Source organism: Chlorocebus sabaeus, chromosome 1, assembly GCF_047675955.1.
Source record: "Chlorocebus sabaeus isolate Y175 chromosome 1, mChlSab1.0.hap1, whole genome shotgun sequence".
Classification (NCBI taxonomy): Eukaryota; Metazoa; Chordata; class Mammalia; order Primates; family Cercopithecidae; genus Chlorocebus; species Chlorocebus sabaeus.
In genome coordinates this window covers 86,372,445-86,388,709 of record NC_132904.1, presented here as the reverse complement: position 1 = coordinate 86,388,709, position 16,265 = coordinate 86,372,445, and the positions used below count along the sequence as shown (strand labels likewise).

At 37.8% G+C, this 16,265-nt stretch overlaps 1 protein-coding gene across 1 annotated transcript; it reads right to left on the bottom strand.

The window, feature by feature from the left end:
• Window positions 1-5,163: 5,163 nt before the first annotated feature.
• On the bottom strand, window positions 5,164-12,105 carry LOC103248201 (tripartite motif-containing protein 64C-like). The gene is made up of 3 exons (XM_073019646.1): window positions 11,901-12,105; window positions 8,431-8,535; window positions 5,164-5,666 (listed from the first exon to the last, which is right to left on the bottom strand). The coding sequence occupies exons 1-3, from the start codon at window positions 12,103-12,105 to the stop codon at window positions 5,173-5,175; spliced, it is 804 nt and encodes a 267-aa protein (XP_072875747.1). The 3' UTR covers window positions 5,164-5,172.
• Window positions 12,106-16,265: the final 4,160 nt, after the last annotated feature.

Sequence of the window (16,265 nt, the reverse complement as noted above, 5' to 3'; positions counted from 1 at the left end):
ACCAGGAAACCTGTTCTTCTGCTCAATCTTGGGCCCCACCCCAGGCCTATTCAAAGAAAGACTCCAGGGGCAGGGCCTGGCAGCCTGTGTTTCCACCAGATCTGTGTTAAAGCTCAAATGAACCAGCCCAGGTGATGCTGATGCAGGAAGCGCAAGACTGAGAGGCAGTGTCTAAGGCAACTGTGCCCATGGGGCCAGGGGCAGCTCCTGCCTGTGCAGCTATGATTAGGGCTGTGTTCCCCTCCCTGTCCTGCCAGTTGACCTCAATGTGGGAGCACTCAGCTAAGGCCACCAGGGTCTATCCACAAAGCCGTGATAGCAGGCAACATTAAGGCCAGTCCAGCCATTGTGGTCAGTCTCCTGCGCCTTCTCAACGCTCACCCCACGCTGCACCAGCGTCCACAGCAGCTCCACGCCTCCGGGACGCCCTCCGGGACGCTCTCCACGCCCTCGACGCCGTGCTCCTCCTCGTACTGGAAAGGATAATTGTCCGGCCAGGGGCGATGGCTCACTCCTGTAATCCCAGCACTTTGAATGGCCAAGGCCGGCGGATCACGAGGTCAGGCGACCATCCTGGCTAACACAGTGAAACCCTGTCTCTACTAAAAATACAAAAAGTTAGCCAGGCATGGTGGCGGGCGCCTGTAGTCCCAGCTACTCGGGAGGCTAAGGCAGGAGAATGGCATGAACCTGGGAGGCAGAGCTTGCAGTGAGCAGAGATCACGCCACTGCACTCCAGCCTGGGTGACAGAGCAAGACTCCGTCAAAAAAAAAAAAAAAAAAAAAAAAAATGTCTTCCGAGGCGATGCTGCGGGTGGGTGTCAGGCCGACTAGAGAAGTCCTGGAACTCTTCGTAGTAAGCGCGATCCTCCTAGACCTGTGCGCCTAGGGGTGGGGACGGCATGCAGAGCGCCCCGTCGTCCAACTGCCGGGTCCCAGCCAGCAGCGCCATGCCGGCTGCGGGAGGCATGGGCGGGGGTCCAGGTCACCATCAGGAAGAGCCAGTAGCGCGTCAAGCTCCCTGCTTCTCACTTCTGTGTCCCCAGAGAAGCCCTAGCTCTACCTGATATAGCTGGCTTCGACATATGCAGATTTATTAATTGTAGAAGAAATAATTATACCTTTCAGGTAAAATGGCTACATAACATAATGAGTTGCTGTTTTTGAGACAAATTCTCACTCTGTCACCCAGGTTGGAATGCAATAGCACAATCAGAACTCACTGCAGTCTTATATTCCTGGACTCAAGCAATCCTCCCAACTCAGCCTCCTGAGTAGCTGGGACAACAGGTGCACACCACCACTCAAGGCTAATTTTCTTTATCTTTTTTGGTAGAGATAAGGTCTTACTATGTTGCCCAGACTGATCTCAAACTTCAGGCCTCAAGTGATTTTTCTGTCTTGGCCTCCCAAAGCCCTGGGATTATAAGTATGACCACTGCCACAAGCCTTATATCAATTTTTATTTTTTTAATACAGATAACTTCAAAAATAAAAGTATTTTATTAGACTTCTCTTAAGTCAGCAAAGCAGTGTTATTACTGACCCAGTCTTCCCTTATTTTCAGCTTACGTGCAAAATAACAAAATTACCTTTATTTTTTAATTTGTTTTATTTTATATTTTCAAGGTGCACAATATGTTGTTTTGAGATACATATGCATAATGAAATGATTACTGTAATGAAGAAAATTAACAAATCTATCATATCACTTATCTGTGCTTGTTTATGATAAGAACATCAAAAATCTAGTCTCTCAGAATATTTCCCTAAAACAATACAAGATTATCGAATATATCTACAGATTGTACATCAGATTCATTTATTCTACATTACTGTGCCTTTACAACTTTTGCCTTTCGTTTACCTATTTTATTCCCATCAATGTAAGCACCTTTTTTAATGTATTGAGCTTTTAAAAATAGATTTCAAATATGAGTGGGGCCATGAAGTGTTTTTCTCTGTGTGTCTGTCTTATTTCACTGACGAAAACTGCCATTTACATGTTTCCTAAATTTAGTACAGAAATAGAGTGCTAATCAAGAATGTGTCTCAGTTTTGTTAGATTTTTTCCAAGTTATCCGCTTTATCAATTTTTTCTTTTTGTACTATAAAAGAGTCAAAATTCTTGTATTAAAAAAATCTGTAACCAGGTTATTGATATATAACTTTTTTTTTTTTTTTTTTTTTTTGAGACAGTGTCTTTCTCTGTGGCCCAGGCTGGTGTGCAGTGGCATGCTCTCTGCTCACTACAAGCTCCGCCTACCGGGTTCATGCCATTCTCCTGCCTCAGCCTACACAGTAGGTGGGACTACAGGCACCTGCCACCATGCCCAGCTAATTTTTTTGTATTTTTAGTAGACAAGGGATTTCACCATGTTGGCCAGGATGGTCTCGATCTCCTGACCTCATGATCCATCCACCTCGGCTTCCCAAAGTGCTGGGATTACAGGCGTGAGTCACTGCGCCTGGCAGATAAATAACTTCTCTTAGGGATAAAAAACTCAGGAAGTTCAAGATTACTGTACTAATAATTGACAATGTTCTTAGTGGTCTCTCTTTGATTTATTTCAATTGTAAGTAATTCTTGGTGACAGTCTAACATAAATTCTGACAGGTGAAGCGAATAAATAAAGTATCTCTAGGAGAATCAATAGAATATGATTATCTTGGTTAAATGGCTAAGAAAGTATGCTAAATAGACACAAACACTTTTTCATCTTCCAAAATCAGTCAAATACTAAACGATTGTAAAGTAGCTAATTCTGTCTTTCTGCAAAAGTGAATCTGAGCTAAATTAGAAGAATGTCAGGAATAAATTTTTCCTTGAAAACTAGGAACAACTAATGTAATTAAATTATGAGGCATTGACTATAGTGTAGAGTTTTAGCATCAACAGAAAAGCTCACAAACATAGGTGAAAATCAAAAAGGAGTGCTGGGTTGGAACCCTAAGGTGAATAATTTTATCATCTCAGATCACTTGGAAAAAAGCAGTGAGTCCAAAACATGCTGGTGAGAAGCTTTCTCTCTGCTAACTCCTAATGTTCTGCAATAAACATGTGGAGGCAGAAGAGAGAGATTATTACAGAGTCTGTGTGGTATAGAGTGAAGGAATAAGAGAACATTTCTGATAAGTATTTTCAAAATTTGGAGAATCATTCCTATCTAAATCATTCATTTAAGGGACTAAAATACAAGTAAGATGTTTATTGCCACATAACCCTCAGCTAGCCAGGCTCTAAAAAGGACAACACTGGACACTTTGACAGTGGTAAAAAGCAGGGTTTACTCATTCCCTAATACTAAGGACTGGTGATAACCTTAGGCAGCACCTTATCTCTTTGGTTGAGGTTCTGCTTTGTTTCGTTGAACAAATCTCTTGGGTTATTTTCTTTTGTGCCAGTCATTTAATTTGTTTTCTGAATCAAATGATAAGAATAAATATTGTTTTGAATGTAAACAGCATTACCAGATATATCTTACAACTTGGTGTGCCATCTGCCTAATTTTGAACCTATAGGATGGGAATAAAAGCATTGTGAAGAACACCAGGTGATTTCCTTATAGCCGAATACTCTTTTCCCTCCTACTTGTCTTTTGGCTTTCCTGCTGCATGGGTCATGGCAATAAATGGGAGTTTTCTGCACACAGAGAAAAAATTCACTTGTTTAAGATGTTAGTCATCTTCTTGACCAACTCCTATATTGGTACAAACATGTGAGAGCAATGCACCTTCTGAATCATGTCAAATTTGTGGTCTTCGTTAAAGCAGGTAAGCTGGTGCCTTAGGAGACGTAGCTATCACATTCTACTGTAGAATTTTCCATTCTGTATCATCTGGATTCTTGTTTAAAATTAAAACTAATTTTGTTCTTTCTACTGCATAAGAATGTTTATACCAGTTTGTTCTTAGTAAGTGATTAAAAGTATATGTCAGTTAAAATCAGGACAGTCTCCTTTTTTCTAAGTCCTGTTCCTGTTCCCCATCGTCTTATATAGGAACCTTCTTCTTTCAATGGTTTATATTAAAAAACCAAAGACAATTGAAATCAACCCTATAAAAAATTATGCTACAATTATTTTAAACTCTAACATAACAGTATTGTCTTTGATATGAATCTGAAAATCAATGTATTTCTTACTTTTTGATTAGATATTCATTAGTATGTTCTATCCTATTTTGCTACTTGTATTTTGGAAAGTTTCTTAGTATTAGAATAATATGACATAACTCCTCTACTTATCCATTTATTCATTTTATTTATTGTGTAATCTATTCTAAAAATTGCATTGGATAATGGCAATATATTAGCAAAGAAGACAAATAGTGCCATTACCCCCTTGGAATTTTCAAGCTGGTAGTAATAAGAATAAGAGTTTTTTAATATTATAATCTGATATAATATACTCAGAGAAGATGTAATAGCAGAGCAACCCAGCACTGAGAAACTGTTGTATGAGCTGAAATGTGATTAATAACTAGGATGCTGAGAAATAATAAAGTCTGTGAGGTCAACTTAACTTGGTCAGACTTAAAGACAATAAGGAGTCTTCTTTATTCTTTGTAAGATAAGATATCTACTACTTCATTTTTCTACCCCAGCCCATTCAAATATACAAGTAAGACAAATGGTTTACAGTGTGTAAAAACTGAAAACATAATCTCTGAAAAAGAAATCAGATTTAAAAAAACTTATATTGTATGATTTTATTTACCTGAATGCAAAAACATAAAAAGTAGATTAAGTGCTGTGAAGACGTGGGGGAGGGTGAATAGAGAATAAATGTTAATGAGTATTGGGATTCTTCTGGAAGTGATAAAAGTGCCCAGGCAGTAGAGAGTTCTGATGGCTGCACAAGTGTGATATACTAACATTCTCTGAATTAAATACATTAGAACATGACTTTCATGGTAAGTGAATGAATCTCAACAAAACTTGTACAAGAAAAGCCATTATTGATGTTCTAGTAAAGATTCCACAATAATTTATTAATTAAAATAACTTAATTAACAAATGTACACATTCAAGGTGGTTATCCCATGTATAACCATAAAGTAATTACATTCCATGAACTTACAATGAGCTCACAGGCTCTCACATATCGGGTCTCAGGACACTATTTGCATCATATATGGGAGGTCACAATAAATCATCATGAAACCAACTTTTCATGTACAACCAAAGCAAAAGAAAGGCCTCAGCGGGGAAGAGAAGGAGGCAAGAGGAAAATCATAGATAAGAGAACCTTTAGAAACATCAAAAAAACTCACAGATCCATTATCATAATCCAGAAACACCCCAACCCGACCCAGAGGCCTTTGTACATGCTGAATTAAAGGTGGAGAGATGGTGGAGAGACTATAGCGATTGTTCCTCTTTGAGGAAATTAACAAAAATGTTTCATCAGAATCAATAACGATACTGGTATCTGCTGTCCTGGAATCTCGACAGACTCCCAGAATCCAGTTGGAGGAGTGGGTCACATCCACTTCCCAGTAATGCCTGCCAGAGGTGAAAGCTTGCGCTCCCCACACAGCAAAGCTCTCCACTCCCTGGGGATCCATGGTCGCACTGCGATGGTCATCTCCAAATATCACACGTCTCACATCCTCAGAAAGGCTTATATAGCAAGGAGTCATTTCCGTGCTCAGAGCATTATCCTCTGACAAGGAAAAAATATTATATTAGTGAGTGCTATGAGGGACAGAGGCTCTGTGGCCCAATTATTCACTTCAGTTGCTTTTCTTCCAAGAAAATACAGAAAAGAGGAAGCCAAGAGAGTTCAGCGCTATGCATCCATGAAGATGAAATGTCATTACAACTCTACAGCACATACAATTATATATTATTCCTTAAATAATAGAGAAAAAATGTGACCATATCACAGGGCGAAGTAACGATTTAATGTCTACCTCTGCACAGTTTCTTTCAGGACATGTCTAAAAGGTTTTTTTTTTTTTCTTTAATAGAAAATCTTGTATTATTTGTCTTTAAGATCATCAACAGGTAGACATCACTTTGCCGCGACGTGAGTATTTATTGGAATGTAAGTCATGCCTGTTATAGTCTCAAACCTCAAAAATTTGGTAGAAATTAACACATGTAAAGTTTATAAGTTTCTGAAAAGAATACTCTGGCTTTACAATATCTGTTTAGCTCCTGATTCAATCTACTCTGGGTTCCTGCCGTCTGCTACCTAGACCTGCTCTCTTGAATGGAGCTAACATGCTTAGGCCATGTTCACAGATCCCTCACCTTTCAGTTGTTATGTATCTGATGGTATTAAAGTTGTCCTGATTATGGATATAGAAGCTTCCAGTTTCTCAGTTGTTACGAAAGGTCGCTCAACTAGACATTGACATGACCTTCCTCCCCTTTATACTTTTTGAGTTTATAGAAATTGTGATCATTGTAGTTTAGCCATTTACTTGTGCAGATGCCCTAACACTCTTTGATTCCAACATTTTTCCAGACAGAAGTTTCTTTCTAATCTTGACCTGTGTTTTCCAGTGAGAGTCTCTTTCTTACTTGAACATGAGAATTTATAAACTACTTTTCACTTGAACATTCTCTTTTTTCTACAGTGGAAATTGCCTTCACTTGGGAAGTAACCAATCACAATATCAGGCTGTTTGAGGATGTGAGAAGTTTGATGTTTAGACGTGGATCTTTGAATTCTGACAGATCTGACTATTTTGCTGCATGGGGAACCTGTGTCTTCTCCTCTGGGAAACACTACTGGGAGCTAGATGTGGACAGCTCTTGGGACTGGGCTCTGGGAGTCTGTAAGGACTCCTGGATAAGGAAGAATAGCACAATGGTTACATCTAAGGACATATTTCTTCTTTTGTGTGTGAAGGTGGATAATCGTTTCAGTCTCTTGACCACCTCCCCAATGTTTCCTCACTATGTAGAGAAACCTCTGGGCCGGGTTGGTGTGTTTCTTGATTTTGAAGGTGGAAGTGTGAGTTTTTTGAATGTCACCAGGAGTTCCCTCATATGGAGTTACCCGGCTGGCTCCTTAAATTTTCCTGTCAGGCCTTTCTTTTCCACTGGCCACAGATGATCAGGATTAAGAAACCTGACTGTTTGGGAACTCCATATACAAGGGACCCCTTCACTGTTGATACAAAGAAATCATACTGTTCAGGCTTTTATCTACTTTAGTGTCACTTCATTTTGTTGCTATTAAATAGAAAATATGTAAAATGTAAAACCTTTTTGTACATTTTCTTACAATTAAAATAATCTCCTATGGCAAATTTCGTAAAATATGTATTGTGATTTTCAAGTGTTTGTGAATTTATTGGATGGAATTCTGGAAATATGTGGGTGTATGTTTCCAACTTAATGATCTCGTGCAGGAACAAAATTTGCACATCTCGGACAGACAGGATTTTGTACAATGCACTTGTAAGTGTTAAAGTTCCCTCCTATTAATACAGTAAATTCTACACCTCATCACTTTAGGGGGAAAAATGTACTTTACACAGAAGTTTTCACTGAATCTTTGGGCTAGAATAGGAATTTAACAGTCATGCATCCTTTGGAGACAAAATACATTCTGAGAAATGCATTATTAGGTGATTTTATCATTGTGTGAACATCAGAGCACACTACAGAAACCTACGTAGAATATCCACCTACAGACATAGGCTAATGGTACAGCCTATTGCTTCTCTGAGAAGTTGCTAGCAATGTCTGAGCAAGAACCAAAAGAGTTTAACCCACATGGAATTCTGCTATTTATTAAAGCAAACAGCATCACCCAGGGAAAAATAGACAGATGAGCAGACTGTCTGTATTAAATGTGTTAATACTTCCAATTCACACAGACTGAATTCTCACTGATACTCTAGAGACCTAAGACATAACCATCACCTCATGTTACAGTGCAAACATACTAGTATCAGTGAAAAAAAAAAAAAAACTAACTATATTAAACCAAATCAAAAAACAAAACAAACATAACCCAGTTCCGATGAAAATCCAGTTTATAGTGAGTCCATTGAGTCTGTCTATCCACCAAATGGTCATTTTCATGATCACTGATTAAATAATGGAAACAAACATTCTACTTCCAGTCCAGCAGATGATCCTGGCTGATGTCTGGGGTTCCTTGCTTGGGCCTGTTACCTAGAATATATTCAAACGGCCTCTCCAGGTAGTCGCTTGGCCTTGCTCACAGCATGGTAGATAATTTTCCACAGTGAAGATTCCCACAGAGTCAGGAGAAGTCTATACTACCATTATGCTACAGAGTAAAACATCAGCTGCAGTCACAACCCTACACAAAGTAAAGGGACTAGAACACACACAGCAGTAGCAGTCTTGAAGTTACATCATAGAAAGACAACGGGGGATGGAATATATATTTTAGCACTTTTTAGAGAGAATGGTGGAGGAATATAACCTACTACACCTACTCTTCCTAAGAAGTGGACATTGAGGATCTATATCCAGAGACTCAGGGTCCTGTAAAACGAGATCCAAAGAGCCCCTTATAGAAACACCATTCAAGTTCCAGATTCCTGTAAAGGGGCAATCGACAATTAACCACGTTAATATTCTTTTGGAAATTTTCTTCAAGATTTGGTATCAACTGGACAATCATTATGAACATAACACAGCAAAATCACTGAGGTATATGCACATGATACTGGAGTAGAGGGGTGGAAGTGGTGGTCCATCTCCTTCAAGGTGACCATGTACAGACACAGTAATTCTAGGACAGTGAGATAAAAAAGGTCAGTGCATCCTTGTCAGGACCCCTCTTCTGATGTCTGTACGTGGCTGCAAACTATTCATGTAAGCCTTTTGAATACCTTGTACTTCCCAAGATTTCTTGATGTTAAGAGTCACTGACTGGGGTTCATAGTACATAGAATACTTTCAGCATAGAGGGTGACAAAGTCTTTCCCTCAAAAGCCAGAAGTTCAGAAACCTGTAGCCGAGTCATCCACTGGACCTTACCAGTAAGTGTGGACTGAAGAGGCAGATATTGGTTTTAACCTCAGATAAAAGCTTTTCCATTCTCACTGCCTTGTAGACTCTCATACTCAAAGGGAAGGTGAGGCTAGGTCCTGTGACTATTCATTCTTCCAGACTGTGTAAGTTTTTGATGCTGACTCAGAGATATGTTCTCTGTTTACTAAAATCTAATGTCTATTAACATTCTGCTGCAAAAGAGATAGGCCGTGTCCTGTCACAGGCCTCTCACCCTGTGCCCATATGATCCACTCCTCTGGCCCTTACTGAACCATGATGCCTGCCAGAATCACTCTGAAATTCTTCTGCGCCTCTGTCAGTCTTCTGGCCCAGTTCTCAGAACACAGGTCCCTGTCTATCCGCTTTCCAATGATCTGTCCTTGCCCTTCAAATTCACAACATAAGAAAAGTTGGTCATTAAAATATCCCAGAATGGGAAATAGGGGTTGCCTGTTTTGTCTGAGACCAGCAGTGCAGATGCAGGATTCCAAGGGAGGAGGAGAAAGCAAAAGTTGATGCCTTTGAAACTGCTCAGTCACACCCTTATGACATCTAAAAGGGTAAAAGGTATTCGGGGTTAACTAATGGCAACAGAAAGAGGACAGTCAAGCTCAGGCACATATGGAGAAGGAGAGTTTCTATCAGTGTCTGACACAAAGTAAAACTCTCTTTCTTTACCAGAATGCACTCATAAATGTGTCAGAAAAGTAAAGTTTGGTGAGGAAAAGCAAAGTTGTAGAGAACAAGGGATACTGATAGATACTGATAAAGAAGACAAGAAGCAACATTTCCTGCACATGTCAAAATAATTCTTGAGTCCTTACATTTCCTGGAATTGGCATAAGGTTTCTACTGTGTATTTTCCACTGTGAAAAAGTCAGGCGAGAGTAATGTGATATCATGGTTAAGAGCGATGTCTTGAAGCTAAATTGCCTGAGTTTGACTCCCAAACTCACTGCTCATGAGCCTCATTCCCAGAGCAAAGTGCCTTTCTCAAAGCCTTGTGTATGGGTGTGGGGTGTATGGGTATATTAGGCATATATTTATAAAATATAGTATTTGTACATACACAGTAATTGTATATACGCAGACACGGAGTGACCATACAAACTGTACAAGGACAGTGGCCATGGCTGGTAATTGATTTTTTTTCTCATCAATTTTATAACAAAATTACTTACAATGAAATGATGTTATTTGAGGGTTTGATGTATATAAATCTTTCTACAACTTGCCTTTTTTATTATATAAATATGTTGTGGAGTACAGATGGATGTTTTCCTTCACAGTAATCTTTCAGATTTTATTTCATAATTTTTTAGATTTATAAAAAGTTGGGAAGATGATAGAGACTTACATATTCCCATACCTGGTTAATTTTTACTCTAAAATAATCATCTTACATTTTCATTGTATATTTGTTAAATCTAGGAAATCAATATTGATACGTTACGACGAGCTGAACTCCAGACTTTATTCAGATTTCTCCCAAGTTATTCTGTGTTATGTGCTTTTATTAGATTGAATATCCGAATTAGGATTAGATTGAACATTAATGATGAAAGAATTTGTGGGTGTTGACTGTTATTTAGTGCATGGATCCAGGGAAAACATTACAGCCTTGACAGAATAAAAGCCAGACCTAAAAATTCCATTGTAAATAATGCCTTACTGTGGTTTTCTCTGCTGCTTCTGCTTCATACCAAACACTCAATCATATTGTCTTGGTATCTGTAGTATTTAAGTCTACTGATTGTGTTCTCTCTCTCTCTCTCTATTCCTGTCTCCCAGCCCCATCTTTACCTTCCTCTCTTTCCCCTGTATTTCTTCCTAAATAACAGCAATGGTTTCTACCAAATTTTAGTATTCAGGTAGATCTTTGTAAAACAATTTTATGTTCGTTTTATTTTTATTTTTTTACCCGGGATATTATTCTTTGTCCTTTTCATGGTTTAATAGCTCACAGTACACTTCTTGAAAAAGCTTCTCTGTTTTCACAGCTAGTCTCATCACTGATTCTGTTACTCAAGTTTTTTTCTGCACCAAAATGGTAAAGCTCACAATTCTGAGAGCATTACATTTTCTTTCAAAATAAAAATGAAGGATGTACCTGTTGCTGGAATTTTTGGGGGAACTGCTTTTGGGATCTGGGAACCTCAAGTCTGACGGACTGCGGATGTATACACATCACTTCTGGGGCACAGTACTCAAGAAGTAACATAAGGTCCATGTGAAAGCACCTTATAAGTACTGTCATTACTCACTTAACTGCGGGAATACATTCTGAGAAATGCGTCATAAGGCAATTTCATCACTGTGCTAAAGCAAGCCTAGATGGTATAGCGTACTACACACCTAGTCCATATGGTGCAGCCTACTGCTCCTAGGCTATAGACCTATACAGCATGTCACTGTACTGAATACTGCAGGCAACTGTAGCACAATGGTATTGGTGTATCTTAACAGATCTAAATATAGAAAAGATACTGTAAAATATGGTATAAAAGATAGAAAGTGATACACCTGTATAGGGCACTCCCCATGAATAAAGCTTGAAGGACTGAAAGTTGCTCTGGGTTAGTGAGTGAGTGTGAATGCCTAGGACATTAGCTTATACACATTGCTCTGTACTCTTAAGCTAGACTAAAATTTATTTTTTAAATGTTCCTTATTCAATATTAAATTAACCTTAGTTTACTGTAAATTATTACCTTTTAAACTTTTAATTTAACTTTTTTATCCTTTTGTAATATGCTTAGCTTAAAACACAAAACACATTGTACAGATTTTTGCAAATGTTTTCTTTATATTATGGTTCTATAAGCATTTTTTTTTTTAAGTTTTTTGTTAAATGTTAGGACACAAGCACGCACATTAGCTAAGGCCTACACAGCGACAGAGTCATCACCTTCACTGTCTTCCACCTCCACATCTTGGTCCACTGGAAGGTTTTCAGAGGCAATAACACGTATAGAACTGTACCTCCCATGATAACAACGCCTTCTTTTGGAATATCTCCTGAAGAACTTGCCTGAGGTTCTTCTTGAGGAGAGATAATCCGTTTTAGAAACACGTGGTATATGTTTGGTTTGTTTCTTTTGTTCATCATACATTTCCATGAGTAATGCATTGTGTATGTTATGACAGCTGTAACATCGCTATCAGATGGGACTTATTCAGTTTCGTTATAACTTATGGAACTTCCATCTTGTATGCATTCTGCTGTTGGCCAAAAAGTCATTATGCAGAGCCAGACTGTACTTACTTTCTTCCCCGTGCTGTCTGAGTTCTGCCCTGAAGCTGTCATTTTGTGTGGCAGCAGTCTTTGCAGCCACAGCCAATGGTCCTTTTTCAGGCACACAGGGAAATTTATTGTGAAATTATTTTCAGGCAAAAAGTTTTGAAAGGTAGTTTTCACAATACTTTTAATAAGGGCAAAATTTGTTGAAAGCATTGAGAAGTTATCTACCTGCAGATTCTTAATATCAAATTCCAGGACTATAGTGTATTCAAGCAAGGTGGTTTCACTTCAAAAAGTAAAGTATAAAGGTGGCAGTGATTCTTTAAAATATAACTTAAATCCAGGTATGGCTCCCAATTTGCTTAAGGAAACTGATTATTTTGTTTATGTCAGACCTAACTCACAAGAACGTGATTCACACACACACACACACACACACACACACACATATATAAAGAAACAGGAGAAACCATGATTTTGTTTCATAACCCAAATTTATTGACATTCTGACACAGTCCCTGACTAAAATTTAAATTTAAATTTAAAACTACACTATAAATGAACATAAAATAATTTTGATACATCAATTGTCTCAAACCTTGATATTGTGAGATTTTTATTAAAGACCCTAAATTTATAAATGGAAAGCCAATTATTAGGTAATACAGTTCAAACATAGTAATATCAAAATGAGCTATTCTCCAAAGGGTTTTTTTAACTTTTGTGTTGTATGATATTTCTTTATTAAAGTGAGGACTATCAATTTGTATATGTCAGCAAGACATTCAGTTTGCATTTTCAAAAAATATATTTAATTTTACTGTACATTTACCAAAAATAAATCAACAGTCAATTTTTAGGAACAGATTATCTTGATTACCTGGAGAGAAAGGAGAGCATGGGGACTAGGAGTAAGAGGAGGTATGGTAGGAGAGGATCTCTACAGGCTACAGGCAGCTTGAGGAAGCCAGTTTCTGTGGGAGAGCTGGATCCTGGGAGGTACAGCTGTGGGGCAAGTGACAGAGAAGCCCACTGAGACAGTATCTCCTGAGGTTGGTGCAGATGGCATTGACACTGTCACCTTGCAACCAGGGCTCCTCCAGTAAATTTCTCTCTAGAGGTCATTTCATGAACAGTCACCCTGAAGTCTGTTGTTTTTGAAAATGTGTTTTCCTACCTGATATCTCTTAAATATGAAGAGGGAAACAGAGCTTTATTGATGTAACTTACAAAAAATTCACTTTCCTGAACATGGTCAAGATAGTTTTCCTAACTTCCTGATTCTAGAGCTCTTTTGATCTCACAGTTTCCTATCATGTGCCCTCTCACTTTCTGCCAACTCCTGGTTCTACTTCCATTCTCTATTTATTTTATAGAGAGCTTATTTCTTCTGCCCCTATTGTGATAGTCCTGGCCAATAGTTTCCTCTTAGTATAGAACTTAATCCTGGAGGAGATTTGTGACTGGTTATGTTTGAGATTAATATGAAAGAGATGGCCCCAGACCTTCACACCCTACAATAGATTTTTGCATATTAAAATTTGCCAATTACCCTCCCTAGTTTCAGCAGCTTTTCTTAAATTGGATCACCACACTTTTCTTTCTTTCGTTCTTTCTTTCTTTCTTTCTTTCTTTCTTTCTTTCTTTCTTTCTTTCTTTCTTTCTTTCTTTCTTCTTTCTTTCTTTCTTTCTTTTTTTTATTACACTTTAAGTTCTAGGGCACATGTGCACAATGTGCAGGTTTGTTACATGTGTATACATGTGCCATGTTGGTGTGCTGCACCCATTAACTCGTCATTTATATTAGGTGTATCTCCTAATGCTATCCCTCCCCCATCCCCCCACCCCACGACAGGCCCCAGTGTGTGATGTTCCCCATCCTTTGTCCAAGTATTCTCATCGTTCAATTCCCACCTATGAGTGAGAACATCCGGTGTTTGGTTTTCTGTCCTTGCCATAGTTTGCTCAGAATGATGGTTTCCGGCTTCATCCATGTCACACTTTTCAATGAATGCCTGTTGGTGGCTTTTGGGGTACTAAATTCACAAGATATTCTGTCTCTTCCCCACGCTCATTCCTACAGATGCTGATTCCCCATGGATCTTGTAGCTGAGCCTGGTTCACACCAGTTACCTATGCTTGGACATAACTGCCACCACCTCTTTTCTTATTTAACTTTTTTTTTTTCTTTTTTATTGAGGTGGAGTCTTGCTCTGTCGCCCAGGCTGGAGTGCAGTGGCGCCGTCGTGGTTCACAGCCCAACCTCTTCCGCCTGGATTCAAGTGATTCTCGTGTCTCAGTCTCCCCAGTAGCTGGGATTACAGGCGTCTGACACCGCCTGGCTCATTTTTTCTTAAGGCTACACTGAAATAATTTTCTTTCAGAAAATGCTCTACATTTTTCAAAGTTAAATGTACTTTCTATCAACTGCCGTTGTTGTCCTGGATTTCTTCCACCATGACTATCTACAAAAATATGTTAATATAGAAGTGTTATTTTAAAATTTCTTTAGCAATATTTGGTGGCAAAGTTGGATCCAAATGCCAGCAAACTTATAGGCTTTTGTGACATGTATATTGTAGAGCAATTTTAAAAATATTTTATGAATATTTATTTGTTTTAAAGTAATTTTTGTTGCTATATATTAGTTATGATTTAAATACTTTTTATTGGAATTAAGGAAAGAAAAAATATGGATGTATAGAATAAAAGGACATAATTAACCTACATTTATTTTAAAACTATTGTGAATAATGCATTTTATAAACACAAACTGTAGTGTATATTTATAACCTACACTTACATCCAGTTTATAAATGTATGAGCATGGAAACAGATATGCAAAAAGATAATTGTTTTAAGAAATGCCATCTTATTATAATAGCTGCCTTAGTCCATTTTGTTTTGCTATAGCAGAACACCAAAGACTGAATAATTTAAAGAGAGAATTCGCTTCTCACAGTTCTTGAGATTGGGAAATGTAATATCAACTTACCGACATCTGATGAAAACCTTCTGGCTACTTTATCCAATGGTGGGAGGTGGAACGGCAAGGGAGGACTGAACTCACTTTTACGATAAACCCACTCTTGAGATGAACTAATCTACTCCCTTTCACTAATGACATTAATTTGTTCGTGAAGGAAGAGTCTTCATGACCTAATCACCTCTAATTAGGCCCCACCCCTTAATGCAATTGCACTGCAGATTATGTTTTCACACTTTAGGGGATTCATTTAAACTACAGTAATAGCACATTCTGAGTTTTTGTATGTATCTGTCAAATTTTAGTGCTAGCACTTTTTTTTAATCAAATAATACAGCCTCTTACTGATGACATTTACTGGTCAATCTTCCTCATTAGACTGAGTGTTTGAAGTCAAAAATTACAGTTTTCATTTCTACATTCTACTCAAGGAGGATAAGGCTTAGTAAACAGTACGTGCCTAACTAATTTGAAATGTTTGTAAAACATCACAAAAAGAACCCCAGTTTAATTTGTATATCTTAATATCTATCCTGAGTTATAGTCCTTAAAACCACCTGCCAGTAAAAATCACTTATGGTATCTGTTATTTGAAATGAAAAGAATCAAATCTTTTAAGCTAATTTACAAATTTAATGTTGAGCAGGGAAGTAAATGGTACAATTGTCAACAGTGTTTTCCAAATATGTTCAACATTCTTAGCCACGAGAAGTTAATATAAAAAAGATACATTATCATAGCCCTGAAAGAAGAAAAGTGTACATGTACCCTCACTGCACTCTTGAAACAACCTGCAAGACTTGAGAGTCAGTAAAAATATGTAAAACATCTTTTTTGCATCATCAAAGAATTTTTGATTCTGTACCTTCTTGTTTATTTAAGAAAAATTCTAATTATGCTTTAATTAATATTTATTTCAAAAACAAGAATATATTAGAAGTCCACACTTTCAACAAGCTTTTTCCTAAAGCTAATTTTACATTAAAAAGGTTTTCTTCTAATTTCAAAAACATTTATAAAACATCAATTGTAGAAATCTATTTTCT